Genomic DNA, 16,665 nt, shown 5'->3' with positions numbered 1-16,665 from the left:
GAATAAAATGTAAAAGGGCATTTATCTGTTTACACTTAGGACATCAAGGACACTCTTCTTTCTCGGTATTAATTAACTTTTATGAGGATGTGAATTACGTAAAATTATCATGTTATAATCTGATATACCATAAACAATGTCTGGATTATATATGATACACAAAATACGATGGATTTCCTTCTAAAAATTGTTTTCATATTGGCCATTTCCCATTTCAAATTTGGAGAGCTCTTTGAATGTATTGGGGGAATGGAAAACGAACAACATAGTACAGCGATATGATATGATGAGAGATGGCGCTATACCAAACCGAAATGGGGAATCATTCTTTGTCTGCTAATAATACATACACTGTAAGCTGACGTGTAGACTGTTCTATTTTCAGCGATAAAAAGCTTTGTCATCAATTTGAGAGTGAGTAATTAAATCGTAAACTAATTTCCTTGCTGTGCAACTAAGAATAATGAAAGTACAATTTTTGTGTGTAATTTTCTGAAGAGAGTAGCCACAGCCTTAATGGATAACTGTTAAATATTCTATTTTTTAAAAATTTATTTGATAAAGTGCAGTCCCATGTGTTCATAATCACGTAATGTAAGCAGTCTTTAATAAAAGTTCTGAATGAATCTATGTATGAGTTAATATGACGTGAATTGGGAGTGTTTCTGTTTGATTGTGGCTACAATGTAGAGCTAAAGAGCAGTGAGGTATCTACTAGGGGAGAATGGAATGTATCATGAGCGGGACTAAACTTTGAAGGGGGCGCTTTAAGTTTATACGCAAAACAGAAGGTCCCCCCAACAAAAAAAATGCCAAAAAGGGAAAGAAAAGGGAGAAAGAATGAGTAGAGTCTATGATGGCAATCAACAAGCTGACTATTTGGTCATTTTCATTTGTGTTGTTTCAGGATCTCGTTATTTCACACTCCTATATAAGATACAGAATCTAGTTTACAAATGGTGTGTTTAATGGGTTACAAATTTAAACAAAGAAAGAAAACTAATTCTTGTTCCTTAATTTACTTGGCTCACTGTTTATAATAAGTTGCGTAAGAGTCATCTCATGTCCAAATATTGCATCTGAATATAGGATAAAACATAGATCTTAACTTACAATCGCCTTACTTATCAAAATTCATTAAATTTGCTCCCCATTAGAGGAAGATATTAATGAAAACCTGCTTAACTCTATACTGCGTGAGTGCAGTGCTCCCTTGTTAATTTCTTTGGGGATTTGAGGGTTAAAAGTGCAACTAATGCGTGGTAATCCCCTAGAGCTATAGGCCAATGATGAAGAACCCTAGAGGGTGTGGTGTGAGTAGGTCAGGATATTTTGATCTATGATAGAAATGATAGAATACAAATGCATTAATAGGTGCTACGTACATGTGATACAGGGTCGGATCAGATGGTTGTATTACCTAATATTTTGTGAAAACATGCCCCTGTATTTACAAATGTCGGGGGTAATGTTAGTGAAAAAATACCTCATCTACAAATGGTCTGGTCCAATTTACCTGACACTTTGTGAACATTTTATGGCAAATCTACAAAAGATTGCATCATCTTCCACTTTTGTTCCATGAAAGGTTGTGTAACGCGATTACCCAACCGGACGCGAGGGCCCGATCATTCGAAGTAAGCCAAAAAACATGCGTAATTGAAATATGTTAGTAAACAGGTCTCTGCTTCATTTTGTTGTTGTGGCTGTTGCATCATGGCAATCACGAACTAGAGCTACTTCAGTTAGATAAGGGTTCTATCATTTATTATCTATGTCGTTGCATATCAAAAGTCCAAAAAATATTAAAGATAACAGAATCAATGAACATGTATGCATTGTTTGACTATGAGAGATTAGCTATACACATGATATAATCCCCCGTTTGGTAAAGTTCCTTAAACTCTTAGTTTTGTAGATGATAACATTTGGCTTTGTTTTGAGGCATGTCTTTTATATAAAATTAACAATCAATATCTTCATGTACAAATGTTAGTTAGTAGTTTTAGTCCCCCCCCCCTTTGTTTGGTAAAGTTCCTTAAACTTTTGTTGATAATAACATTTCGCTTTGTTGTGAGGCATATCTTGTAAAAATGTTAACAATATGCATTGCATTGCACATGCAAGGAATCTGATCTATCATGTAGCCATTTTACTTTGGTCCATACACTTTGGTCCAGGAGATCAATGCAACTAAAATGGGAAAAATATTATAATTTCAACCTCTTGATTTTAAGTCAAGCTAATGACCTGTACAATATTACTGTTCAAGTTTTTAATTTCAATGTTTCTATCTAATTTAATTACTAATTAAGGGATTAAAACAATGTTCATGTACCTAGAAAGAACTATGATGTTGAGGGCTTAAGCAAAGCATCTTACGCTCATACTGAAACCTTGTAACACCTATAATATCTGAGCACAACAAGCTCTTTAAAATAAATTCTGTTCTTTGTACTGGTAGCAATATAATCTTCATAATCTATATATTCTCTCAGACCAGAAATATTGCAGGTCTCGTGCCTTATTATGATTGAAAACCGCATTTTGAATAAACCTGTGAATGATCCACTCCAGCAAAGCATAGAGAGTCTATGCTAATGCGCATTGACCTCTAGCACTGCACTATGTGTTAATAGGCAGAATTGCTCACAAAAATAGTCCATACACACATTATACACAAATGCACGCAATAAAGACGATGTGGCTGATTGGCAAGTTTGACAGTAGACTCATGATTTGAATTTTTAAAATTATTCTTTCTTACATCGGTAAGCTAAAACAAACTGTATTTCACTGCTTTTTAGGTGTCATCAATTGTCACTAAAGTACCAATATTTATTGAAATCAGTTGAGTATTTTTCAGTGGTGTTTGAAATGTTGAGAATCAATAGCACAGCTTTTAATACACAGCCAGGATAGTGATGCAGCTATGTGTGTGAATGATCTCTCTGTGTGAGGCCTATTTCTGCAATGTGATCTTGTATCAATTATCTTCCATATATGGTCTGCAACTCTGCAGCCACAAGGTAAATTCATCAACACAGAGCGAATGCTGTTATGGTCCCAAGCAGGTGTAAATATATACCACTTTGGTGTTACCAATATTTTGTCCTGGTTTTCACTTTTTTTTCCACATCACATGTTAATAAGTTCTCTATTTGACAATGACATTGACAATCTGTATTCATGGAACAATGCCTGTTTGCAAACAATGCGTAGATTGACCTACATGTATGACCCTACACTTTTGTGTATATTGGTCTTTTTCAGATGGATGTCATTAGAAAAAAACTTGTAATACTCTGATCAGATGGTTCAGTCATGTGCAGATAGTGGTGGACCTAGAACTTTTTTTATGTGGGGGGGGGGGGGGGGGGGGGGTATGACTGAAAATGTTAGAATAAAAGAGCCTGCAAATAAAAACTCTTGTGCATTTTTGTTGTTGTTGTGTATTTAAGGTATGCTTGATTTGATTGTGCACTCCTCTGAATTTAGAATCGTGGTGCAATGCATTTATTTGTCATAAATGAAATAAAATATTATGATCAAGGACATTTTGTGTTTTGTTGAAAGTCCATCAGGCGTTGAAACAAACGGGAGAGTGTAAATGTATAGGCTCCATCCTATGAAAACTACACCTCTATACATTCAAGCAGATCATGTACCAAATGCTACAATGTCCATGGCCTTTCTGTCTGTTGGTTACCGTAGTATGAATCTTGGACCCTCTACAGAGTTTCTGAATTGCAAATACAGGCATAGGCCGCAAGGTTAATATGCAGCTCCAGGTCATCTCCTGTGATACCAGTATCTTCAACTACCTTCTTATTACAACTGCAAGCAAATTTGTGTGTGTGAAAAGGTGTTTTTCTTGATTTCTCCACAGTCAAACTTACCGGTATATAGTCAAAGTTAATTTACCTACCAACCGTCTAAAAAGAACAAATTTCTTGTTTCCTTTGAATATCTGGTAGTGTTACACATTGAAACATGTTTCAAGTTTTATTTCAATTCAATCCATAAAAAACATATTTTATGAGAGTATAAAATACAAAGTACATACGATATAGAAAGCAGAGAACAAACAAAATGGAAACATGTCTACAAATATACTGGAATTATACAAAGTTAATCAATAGAAATGAATTGGGGAAACTGCAAATAAAACTGTAAGGTTCTGTCGAGGGAGTCTCTGTTATTAAAAGATACATACAAATGTATTAAAGGAACCCTCACACAAGATCTCTTTTCTTGTCTCCCTTGAGTGGTCCTTATATGCAGGGTTCATCGTAGATACAAATTTTACAAATTGATCATAAGCTTTCTTTGAACTTAAAAACTTTTGAATCATTGTAAGTTAATGGAAGGAGTTCTATCCATGATATATTCCCAATTAAGTGATTCAGCTGTAGCACCAAGAAATTTAGCAGAGACCAATTTGTCACCCCTGTGACTTTTACCAACACGCAATGGCTCAGTGGTAGAGCAGTTGCCTCGTAAACGGGAGGTTCCAGGTTTGAAACATAGTCGACGTGCTCATGCCCTTAGATAAGGCATTAATCCTCATTACCAAGTCCCTCGGAGAGGACTAAAGCCGCCCGTCCTCTGGTTGCTTACTTACAGTTACAAGCATCATACATGCTTTCTTATCAGGCAGGTAAATCAAACAAACTAACAAACACATGAATCTCATTTACTTAACCTGGAAATTGCTTGGTATTTGATAAAAAATATTTCTCAATTGCTCTTCAATCCAAAGTACATGGCAATGTCAGCAAGATAAAGCGTACATAACAAATCAACTAGTCTAAGGCAATATTATAGTTCAAGTACATGTAGGGCAGCAGGGGTAAGGTCTTATTTACATTGGGAAAACTTGGCAGCAACTAGCGCACATGGTCACATGACCCATGTTGCCATGTGAGTCCAGAGACACGTGAGAGCTAGAGTGAGCTTAATTACTGATAGGTATGCGGTCAATGTGGGAGGATCGATGTGACGTAAATGATAATGACAGTATGCATGTTTCCATCAGCTCGAGATTGCCGAATAGCCCGCTATTTCTGATTTGGGGAATAATCCCAAAGTTACATTATGTGTCTTCATTAGCTCGAGACTTGACCTCACAACTTGAAACACGACCTCAGAAAATTAGCTAGAGATATTTTACTCAGCGTTCGCGCATAGTGCAAGTCTACGGGCTGGTGGAGACCCATCGGACAAATAGCGGGATACTAGCCCAAGATATCTTGGGATAATTATCTTGACCAAATATCCCGCTAATTGCAACTTTGGGCTAATAAGGACGCAAATTAAGTGGATATTCTGCAATCAGGATATTTGGCAATCCTGAGCTGATGAAGACAGGCCTAGTGACGCAGTTTGCATTGACCTTCTGTCTAGTAGGTGTGTGGCTTCATGTCCTAATGCCACCCAGGGGTAGATCCAGGATACTAGAAGAAAGAAGAAGAAAAAAAAGGGGGGGGGGGGATTGGAAGCAAAATTGGGAAAAATTCCAGACAAATCCTGAAAATCCCTGACAAACAATCAAGCAAACTAGCCCAACCCATTTATGCTGTCAGTAAAAACGATAATGGAATTGGTACATTTGCACTGACCTTTAATTAAATTGTTGTGTGGCTTCATGACGTTCATGTCCTATTTCAACCAAGGGGCGGAAGCAGGATTCTGATCAAAGTTGGGGGGGGGGGGGGGGGGGGAGGGGATGGAGTGGAACAAATTTTAGATAATTTCTGGGTCAAATAAGGGTGTAAGCAAACCTGCCCCCCCCCCCCACCTTCTCCTAAAAAGAAAGAAAGAAAGAAAGGAAATCAAAGTTTTAAGGTGCCTTTAACATTTACAATTTAGTAAAGGAGTACAAATACTTCATGTGGACGGGGCACATTTTTTGTTATGTATCGATCACCTAAGCTGCTAATTTGTGAAGTTTGACCTCGTAAACATGTTTATTGATATTGCATGTTTGTCAAAAGTTGAATTTCATGGTCCTGTTTGTACTATATCCAGGATATTCATTTGAAGTAAGACTATAATTTTGGTGTTTAAAGTTTTAAAAAACTACCATTGACCTGATTTAATGAAAAATGTGAAATTTTGTCCCATCTTATGATTCTTCACCTCTCTGTGTCAAAATTTGTTTCCTTCTTTTTGAAGCCTTTTTGTTCCTAACGATGAATTTTGTCCACACTAGGGTTTCTAAGACATTCATGAAGTGGTTCTATTTCATGTTTAAATTACACGTAACTGCTCTTAGAATATGTTTTCCCTTGTAATAGAGCTTTTTATGATCAAACTGGTTTTTATAATTATCGACCTTGTAAATGCGATATATCATATAAAAGTGTTTACAATGACAAATCATAAAAATGAGGGGCACTTCACAAGGGAGTTGAGTAAACAAATGGATGGTGGATGATGAGGGTGATGGGGGGGGGGGGGGGGGGGAGGGCTGGCTGGCTCCTCTCTGATTGTAAGGACCTTGAAACATTTGGGTGTAATAAAAAGGAATATTAATGCATTGCAGAAATTCAAATCCCTCTAAAATGTGGCTGCCCCCTGCCTTATGGCAATCTTGTGTGTGGTAGTATAAAGCAAGTTTTGTAGGGTACCAAGAATTTGATGTATGGTTTAACGTCATATCCAAAGGAACATAATACAATTTTGGGTGTAATAAAAAGGAATATTAATGCATTATTGCAGAAATTCAAATTCCTCTAAAATGTGGCTGCCCCCTGCCTTATGGCAATCTTGTGTGTGGTAGTAATAAAGCAAGTTTTGTAGGTACCAAGAATTTGATGTATGGTTTAACGTCATATCCAAAGGAACATAATACAATAAATACCCCCCCCCCTCCCCTGCTCAGGATCGGGATCTCTTGAACGTGTAGACCACCTTTTCATTTACATAGTTATTGTTCAGTATTAGTCATCCTTTTGAGTCTTAAATTCATAATGAATAGCTTAATAATTTCAAAGAATCTTGTAAACAGCATTTCCTGTGGTTGTTCTCTTGTGGTCGATTTTCTGATTAGAGTAAAGCAACCATGTGATGCTTTAAAAGACTGTTTAGATCAATCATGTGCAACTTTCCCAATGCTGTTGTTTGTTCAAGTTCAAGTTCAAGTTTTATTTCAGTTTGTTTCAGGTAGTATGGACTGGACCCTACCATGATTTTTCAATCCTTTATGAGAATGGAAGAGCAAATGATAGGCCTGCTTTTTGTGTCCATATGTCCATATTTATGTGACTGAAATGCATTGAAACCTTTTGGCCACTAGCAATATTATATCTTAAGTTTTAAAATTGAATGAGAAGCATAATTAAATCTAACAATCCAATAACCACGAAAATAATAGTATGTGAAATAAATGATGCCATGCCCGTAATTTTTGCCTGCAAAGTTAAAAGGGCTTTATTTTGTGCTGTGTGCATCATTCAGCTCATGCGTAGTTTTGGTAGAAGCAGAACAAAATTGACATGATTGTTCTCCTTGTAAAAAAATATAAATGTGAAGAATCATTTTATATTCCATCCACGATTTCCGATGAATCTTAGTGTAAATATGTGAAAAAATAGGCTTGGCACAGCTATATACCGTAATAACCTATAAGCTCCCCAGTCCCCACACAACAATGTCAGAGCTTCATTGGGAGATTCGGGGTATGTTGCATACATGTCCACACAATCCTCATGGGTTTCACACATGTGTAGTTTAACTTGACGTTGGGATTTATGTTTTGGGCCAAGTTTATATTGTCTTTTGCCTCTCACTTGTTTAATATTTCATTTGAAAAAGAAAAAAACTTCACATCATCTTAGTTAGTGTTGCTAGTACCTTGGGCAGGGTTTCATGAAACCGTCTCAAGTACAAGTTCACTGACATCCCATTGAAACGTGTGTTTAACTTAATACATGCGTATCAATGGGATGTCGGTGAACTTGTACTTATGGCGGTTTCGTGAGACGCTGCCCGGGTGTTTACCATCTAAATGCAAAGAAATGTGACAAAAAGTTTTTGAGGGCACCAAACCCCTTTATCTCGAGCAATAGTTTCCTCAATGTATTGCATTTTTTCCCTTTAATGTAACGTTCTATTTGTTTGTTCATGCAGGGCATGAAATGAGGTAGAGCGTGTCAAGATAGACCTCTCCTAGAAGAAAAACGCAGAAGCCAAGCAATATACAAAGGATGGTCAGGTGACATGGTCAGGTGACACAGTCAGGTGACATGCCTTCTCAGAATCGTAGCCAATCAAGGCAGCCCTCCGGTGTGATGAGATCGTTACCAAGGACACGCGTCTGCCTCGTGCTGGTGTGCTGTTGTGTCGCCATCATCCTGTGTGAGTATCAAAAAAAGGGGGGAGTGCTAGGTGAAAATTGGTAAGAAATGTGTTTGGGTCAAACTTTTTGAGAGTGATTATGTAAATTATATATCTCCTGTACCATTATTGCATTATATTGAGGCAAAGAGTTAAAAAATGCATCATATGATTTGAACTCAGAGAAAAGTACATGTAGCCATCTATTGATTAAAAAGGTGAAATTATGGATTTTCAGTTCTAACTTGGCCAAAAAAAAAAAGGATTGCTTTGTGCAGCACTATGGTTTTTTACTTTTATAGAATCACCCGTTTTATCCATGACAACCTCGTTAACAACGGTATAGATCAATCTTGCACTGGAAACAGTTCAATAATTTTGAACATTTTAAACAGTTTAATTCCTTTATTTTTCTCCATATCCTTCAAATTCACCCATGAAGGGCTGACCCTTGAACAAGGCAGGACTCCAAGCAACGAGAATCCGGAGGCAAGATGGTTCCACGCCAAGATCATCCCCGACGTTGAGACGAATGCTCAGCATCATCACTCTGGTGGAGTTCAGCATCACTCTGGTGGGGTCTTGGTGATGCAGGACGGAGAGGAGGAGGGGAAGGGGAAACACTACCCTGGACACGGAGCGGGAGGAGGGGATGGAAGAGGAAAGAAAACAGGTAAGATGAATGAAAGCGTAGTTCTTAGGCATTAGGAGCTCATTGCTCCATCTTAGTAGGCTGACACCTGTCTGTCTGTCTGTCTCTCTGTCTCTCTCTCTCTCTCTCTCTCTCTCCCCCTCTCCGTTCTTCTCTTCTCCACCTCTCCTCTCTTTTTCTTTACTCATCACATATGCAGCAACATTTTCTTTTCTTCCATTTCTCTCTTTCCTTGCTTTATTTTCTGTTGTCTTATATATTCTTTTTTAATTATTTTTTATATCTTATAGTTGTTATTGTCTCTTTTGACCTTTCCAGTGCTCACTATACTTTATTGTAACAAGTTTTCAAATTATGGATTTATAATGTTATTAATATTATTCTGCCACTTTTCGGTAATCTATGTTTATTTATTTTTTTTAAGCTGACATATTTACATGTTACAAAAATTATGTTTGTCATTATTTTGAGGGATCCACATTTGACAAGCTCTGCTGTTCCGTGGATCCCTCCATTTCCACAGGTTTATCTTTAAAAAAAAATGTATAAACCCACTATACTGGATATTTATGTAGACTTTCAATTTCACAACTTTAAACCATGTAAAATGTATTTTATTCTTGAATGTTGAATTGTATATCTGATTTCTTGTCAGAATTACTGTTCTGTTGGAAATGAAAATTAAAAACAAACTGAAAGTGAAATGGATACCGAATACCTGGCAATTGCTTGTGTTCTTTAAATACATTTAAATAAACTTAATTCTATCACTCCAGATATTTTTTTGTACGCATTTTATTGCAAATATAAATTTGTTTTCTTATGGTTTGCATGTATATGATTTGCGTTTGTGGGATATAGTTGGAATTGAAATCAAAATTGAAAATAATTGCAAGGCCCTCAGGAAGAACAGTACTGAAGCTAATGAGGCTCTCCAGAATAAAAAATTATTAATATCATTATCAGGCCTGATAAAAACCTGATTTAAATTAGTTCCCCGATTTTTAATTTTTTTTTCCCGATTTTGTTTTTGTTGTTTTTTGTTTTTTATACCGTTTTTCCTGATTTTTACACTTATTTTCTCTATTCTTCCCTATTTTTCCATATTTTCCCCAAATTTACTTATTCAAAAGGGGGTAATGTTGTTAGATGCCATTTTCTTCCCCCAAATCCTCTTTTTCTTTTTTTACTCAAGGGCGGCATGGTTGAGGGAAATAGTATAGTATTAATGACTGCTTTGAGAGAAATAGTTGTTTTATTACGCTCAAGGGAAGGTTAGAATTGTGCTATTCCCCGAGGCTTGCCGAGGGGAATAGCACAATTCTAACCTTCCCGAGAGCGTATGAAAACAACTATTTCTCGAATATTAAAGCAGTCATTAATACTTTTATATGCCGAAAAAAAATAGACTAAAAAATAAAAAATAAAAAATAATTTACATTTTTGTCGAAGACGGGATTCGAACTCTTGCGTACAACAAGAGGTGTATCGAAAACCAACGCTTAGACCACTCGGCTATCGCGCGCCGTTAACATGCTTGGCAGTTTTCTCCAATATACATTAAAATGGATTGAAAACGGCTCCGCGTGAGGGATGCTTCGCAAAAGCTCCATGAAACGGACCCTTCTTTTACTTTTGCAATGCATATTGGCACGAACTTAGATCAAGATCTATCGGCAGATGTTGTTTTTTTGTTTTTGAGAGTTAATTTTCGTCTTCATGTCAACAATGCAAGATAAAATTGTCGGTAAGATCGATCGAGATTCAATTGTATTGAAATTGCCGACCAATTTTTCGCACACGTATGGTATCCTCCATCGCTCAAACCATTTTTTAACATGTAAACCTATGGGGTAACCATGGAGACTGACCTATTTTTTTAATAACCATGGTTATTAAAAATATTGAAATGTTTTAAGCATGGTTACCGGGAATTTTACAGGAACAGTTGAAGTTTATGAATGCAATTCGACCAATCAGATGGCTGGATTTCTTAAGTGAGGTATATAATGCTCACTATCTCCCCTGTATTATATTTTTATTAACTTTTATTGTGGAACTAGAATAAGGGTATATGATTCAGACTTCATATTTGAATATTTCATATTTTTAATACTTCTTTCATTTAAATTCCCCTCAGGTGATTCCAAGCCTAATAAGTCGAAGAAGAAGAACAAAGAAAAAGCAAAATACGAGGAGGTAGAGCTAAATGATCTCGGAATGAAAGAGGAGGAAGCGGAGCGATGGATCAAGGAGAATATCAAAACAGGATATTGTAATCCACCAGATAGAGAGATAACTGGAGAAGAAGGTTAGAAAACTGTCCCCCAATCTAATATTTCAACTGATGATGCGTAGATACAGGAATAAACAGTCAACTCTGTAAAGAGTCATGTTTGCGAGTTCTCAAATTTTTTATCATTTTATTTCATGATCATCGTCAGGAACTGAAATATATGACTAAATGCAATGTCTTTATACAGGGATGCCAGTTTTCAGGCAATAGCCTGAATTAAGGCTCTGGCAAGTTATTTTCAGACCATAGTTTAGACTTTTTTGTGTACAAAATAGCTCATTCTAGGTGATTTTCAGACCCTCTGATCAATTCTAACTGGCACCCCTGTTTATATATATATCTGTAAAGCGCTTAGGCACATCGTTGGATCGGTGTATTGAGCACTATATAAAAAAAAACAGATTATTATTATTATTATATAATGTGGAGGTTTGACATCAAGTCAACTCAAGCAACATTTTAAACGACATTAAAGTATATTACAAAAGAGAGCCTGCTAATTATATAAAGGCAGTACTTTTATTTATATATTTCAGTTCCTGACGATGATCAAAGTTTAGTCCTTTCCCCACCAACGAAGTATTCGCAGAGTTCTGGTAACGGGCGGTTTCCGTAATGTAATAAAATTGAATGCATGACATCTTTGTAAAGTAATAATAATAATAATAATCTTTTAAAGTCCACTCCAAATTTTATGAAGTTAAACCGAAAATGGAATTTTTTTTTGCCTTGATACAATTGACTTTATTCACCTGTCACAAATTAATTTTATTTCAATAGTTGTATCGCAAAATGCACATGTTACATGTTGTTAGGTAGGGAAAGCCAAAGTGTTTGTCTGACCACTTGGGATGTTGCTATGCAGTATGGCCCTAACTTTAGATATTGGGTGAACAAAATCCTGAATGTCTGACCTATGCGACTGCCACTGTTGTAAACTAGAAGAAAACCAGAGACGTTATGTACTTATCTTAATGTTTTTTGTCCTTGTAGGTAAATTCAAGCCAGGGTTCAACTTGAAAGCTGCTTACGTGGTAGCTCGCCATGGCGACAGGACACCGATGCAGGAGTTTGCAGACATTCCCAACAGCAACTGGCATCCACAGTGGAACTGTGATCTTAAACAGGCCTCCAAGACGATCACCTCCGATACTCTCAAGCGATTTGTCGATCAAATGCAGGCTGAAATCATCAGAGGTGATATGACAGGGGCATTAGGTACCTTCAAGAACTTGCCGGTCAATCATAACGGCATATGTAAGAAATCACAACTCACGCCAATCGGATGGCTACAGCACTTGGAGCTGGGGACGTTCTTCAGGAAGGCCTACGGGAGAACTTTGGTCCAGAACCAGGAGTTGCTTCGGGATGTCAGTAATTTTCAAAGCACCATGAACCTGCGGACGCAGCAGAGCGCGTTTGCGTTCATGTATGGTTTCTTTGAGAAAGCCACCTTGAATGATACGATACGGATTAAGACGGTACCGAACGTCAACTTCTGCCCGTTGGATATGTGCGCCTGTCCGGCTTTGGACCACTTGATCAAGGACAAGGAAGCGCAGCATGCCAAGTTGATGCGAGGCAACCCCAAGTTCATGAATGTGATGAGAAGCGTAGCGCAAACCCTGTATGGGACGACGCAGATAACGACACTGCCCGGGATCAACCAGGTAGCGGAGATTCTTACGACACTGGTCTGCCATAACATGCCATATCCTTACGGATCATCGGGTACCATTACTCCCATACAGCATGCCGTCTACCATAAACTCCTGGAGGAAACATGGGTTTCACAGTCCCATGTCAAGGATGGCACGTACGAGAAGGTCGGGCGCATGTTCATCCAACCGCTGCTCACCGACATGCTCCGAACCATGTACAAGATCACCCAAGGTGTCAGCAAGCCCCGATTCGTCTTCAACTCGGGTCACGACATCACGATACGACCTATCGTCGATGGTCTCAAGCTCTCCAGTCCTGGATGGCCACACTACGCATCCCGGGTCGTCTTTGAGCTGTGGGGGAGAGCAACGTCGAAGGAACATTTCCTTCGCGTCTTGGCGTACGGCAAGGATCAAACAGACCAGGTTCAATTCTGTAAGGGTAAAATGACGGCAGATGGCCTTTGTCCTTTCTCAGCGCTTGTGTCCTTCGTAGAGAAAGAGAACATGGAATATTTCTATTCAGAATCTTATCGAGATGCTTGTACCAGAACTTACTGACCAAACTAGCGAAAGGAACCAACGGTACAACCCTTTATGTCACAGACTATTTCTTTTCAGAATCATTTCAAGATGCTTGTATGAGAAGTTACTGACCAAAGTGACCATAAAATCAACTTCTCAGCCCCTGTTTCAATTTACCGGATAAAGAACATGGCATACATGTATTTCTATTTCTAGAATGCTTTGGAGAAACATGTACTAGAACTTTTTGACCAAACCAGCAATAAAAAAAACTTTATGGTCCATTTTTAATTGGAGAGACAGAGAACATCAGAGTATTTTGATTCATAGTCATTTCAAGAAATAGTACTCAAACTTACAAACCTTCTTACCTGAGGACAGAGTCCTGGGGGGTGTTTGACAAAGATCCTAAGTCAAACTTAACTCTAAGTTGGACTAAAAAAATTACGAAGCTGATAGCCGCATCTTTGAAACTATTTTGTAAAAGTTATTTTGAAAGACATAAAATGTTGATTCTAATCATTCATATTTTCTATTATCAAGGAGATTTCATGCTCTTAATGTGGAATTTATAAAAAGTCTAAAATACTTGAATTTCCGCTTTTGAATATATTTCATTTTAGGCTACAAATGGGTCTCCATAATATTTAAGTCAAACTTAGAGGATCGACTTACAATCAATATTTGTTCCCAAGATTCATCAAAATGATAAGAAATTTGTCCCAAATTTTATGATGTTACATGCCATATTTAGAATATTAAAGCATTTGAAGAGCCATGCTTTTCAGGGAACATTTTTTATCTGATGTTCTTCCACACTTGCATAATACAATGATAATGCTCAAAATTATTTTTTCACCTCTTCCTAGAACTCAACCTTCTCTTTAAAGGGATCGTTTAACAATGTTAAATCTGAGATACGTGGCTCTACGTGTTATCAGTGTTTGTGATATGTCTTATGATGTAATATTGAAGCCCTAAAAAAAAGTGCGCTTCAAAATGATCAAGAAGTGCCTCAAAAAAATAAATATCTTTGAGTGACCGGTTTTACCATACTCGTTTTCCACAATAGACTGTAGTGTTATGAAAACCGTTTGGTAAACGGTTTTCAAAATTTGTAATTCCAATCATAAATATCTTGATAATCAGACAGGCGATCGGCTTGTAAAAGTCATGGGGTTCCTGACTGACCTAAGGTTTATAATTATCATTGCAGCATGGGCTAAATCCAGACTTTTGTTTCAGAATCTGAAACAAAGTTACCGGATCTCTTTAAGACCCCGTTCTCACTCACTTTGAAAGTGGTCTTAGTTAGACCGCTCCAGAGGAACGGGTCTTGAGGAACGGTTTGCGAGCGTTCACATTCCGAGCAGTTTTTTATGGCTCAAACCGCTCCACGTGTCAAAGTGGTCTTGTTGCTATGGCAGCTCAGGTCAGCAGGTCAATTTTTTCGCGCGCGGAATACAAACCGTATGTACCGTATTACATGTTTCGCACGGAACGTCACTAGCTCACTTCCTGTCAAAGTACGCTTCCGTTCACATTGCACGTTAGAGCGGTCCAAACCGCTCTTAATAAGACCCGTTCCTCAAGACCACCTCCCGAGGTGGTCTTCTGGAGCGGTCCGGAAGTCCACTTCCTGGACCACTTTGACCGTTCTCACTCACCTAAGAACTGCTCCTGAGGAACGGGTCTTAGTTAGACCGCTCCAACGAAGTGAATGAGAACGGGGTCTTAGGGGCATGGTTAAAAATTGCCTTCTTTTTTCGGGTTTACAAATTAAAAAATGCAAAGAGATGGGACCAGCAAAAGATACCTGTATCAGGTAGCTTGTTTATATATTAGAGTTCTTTATAGAGTTTCCACTGTATACAGAAGGGATACAGTTTTAGAAATTGATATCCGCACGGTGCACATTAAAACGTCTCATGAATATGTAAGCAACATGAAAATGTTTTGTGTGAGAGGAGGAAAACTATTGTTACATTATTTTAATACTTGCCAAAACTAGGTCTTTTTTAGGACTCACCAGAATCCTCATTATTTTACTTGCTCATTTTTTACTTGCTCAACATTGTAACTGCATTATCTCAGCATTTTACTTGCCAAAATTGGACAATCTATCCTCTGTAATAAGTTAATATGTTTGTAAGCTGGAAAAAAAAGAGAAAAAATTGGCATAAGTCTGAAATAAATTTAACAAATAAATAGCTACGTCTGAATTGTCAAAACATGAAATCACTAATCCTAATCTCAAATTGGCAATGTACTGGTAGGCACTGGATAGTGGCATATTTACTGTCAACTCTTCCATGGTTTGTTGTATACTAACAAATTAATTTTTCTTTTTTTCATCTGCATGTTCTTCATTTGGGCGTTACTAGCTAAGGAGGCTGGAATATGTAATGTGTTTCGTAAAGGAAATCACTTTTGTTGCATTCTCTACATAAAGTGTCTATTGTATGCCCTAATTACAGCTCATTAGTGAAAATCTAAAAAAAATAATTTTACACCTTATTTTAGCTGTATGGTTAATTTAAGGTTCACTTCATTGTGTATTGTCGCAAATCATAGACTTCAATATACGTGGTCTAGGTTAGAATTTATCGTTACAAATTTGCATTGTTTGTAATAATCACTGAAATGTTGTTTTAATTACTTGAACATCTGTAGATATATTGATATTCTTTTCTACTCTCAATTGTAGAATTAAAGAAATAAGAATACTGTTTTATCAGTATTTTCGATTTCCTTTTTTCTTTTCTACTCGTGAAATTTAGCAATCTGACTTGCTATTAAAAGATATTGACGTAGATGACACTTTGTAAGGATATGTATATATGTTTTTAAAATCATTACTTCACCTATGTAAGTGTACAGTACTCATGAATTATATTGTTGTGCTATTATTTATCAATGACACATGAAGTGTCTGTACCCTCTGATTTTGTCACCCTGTTTTGTCATGTAAAAGTAGTCACCCAAAGTATCAAAAGGGTTTTGAATTGATGCAAAATTCATATCATTGCGAAGGGCAAGCCTTACTGATCAAATGTAAGAACTTCCCTCTTCAAAATATGTTTGGGGCCCGCAGTAATCATCTCTCAAAAATGTTAATTTTGAGATCCAGATTTTCTGCCTTCAGCGGTCCTCTGTAGAGCGTCAAGATTCGTGAAGTCACATGCGAGACA

At 37.2% G+C, this 16,665-nt stretch overlaps 1 protein-coding gene across 1 annotated transcript; it reads left to right on the top strand.

Annotated features, from left to right (window-relative positions):
* The first annotated feature begins 337 nt into the window (after positions 1–337).
* LOC100887929 (2-phosphoxylose phosphatase 1) lies at positions 338–14,030 on the top strand. The gene is made up of 5 exons (XM_030979564.1): positions 338–414; positions 8,134–8,361; positions 8,783–9,013; positions 11,133–11,303; positions 12,282–14,030. Exons 2-5 carry the CDS (start codon positions 8,250–8,252, stop codon positions 13,508–13,510), a joined length of 1,743 nt encoding a protein of 580 aa, XP_030835424.1. The 5' UTR covers positions 338–414; positions 8,134–8,249; the 3' UTR covers positions 13,511–14,030.
* The last annotated feature ends 2,635 nt before the right edge of the window (positions 14,031–16,665 follow it).

Source organism: Strongylocentrotus purpuratus, unplaced genomic scaffold (assembly GCF_000002235.5).
Source record: "Strongylocentrotus purpuratus isolate Spur 01 unplaced genomic scaffold, Spur_5.0 spur5_contig_816, whole genome shotgun sequence".
NCBI lineage: Eukaryota > Metazoa > Echinodermata > Echinoidea > Camarodonta > Strongylocentrotidae > Strongylocentrotus > Strongylocentrotus purpuratus.
This window is presented reverse-complemented; position numbering and strand designations above follow the sequence as displayed.

Coding starts and splice junctions, on each gene's coding strand:
- LOC100887929 (XM_030979564.1), top strand. CDS start 8,250: ATGCCTTCTCAGAATCGTAGCCAATCAAGGCAGCCCTCCGGTGTGATG. Junction 8,362..8,782: donor TTGTGTCGCCATCATCCTGT/GTGAGTATCAAA, acceptor TCACCCATGAAG/GGCTGACCCTTGAACAAGGC. Junction 11,304..12,281: donor AGAGATAACTGGAGAAGAAG/GTTAGAAAACTG, acceptor TTGTCCTTGTAG/GTAAATTCAAGCCAGGGTTC.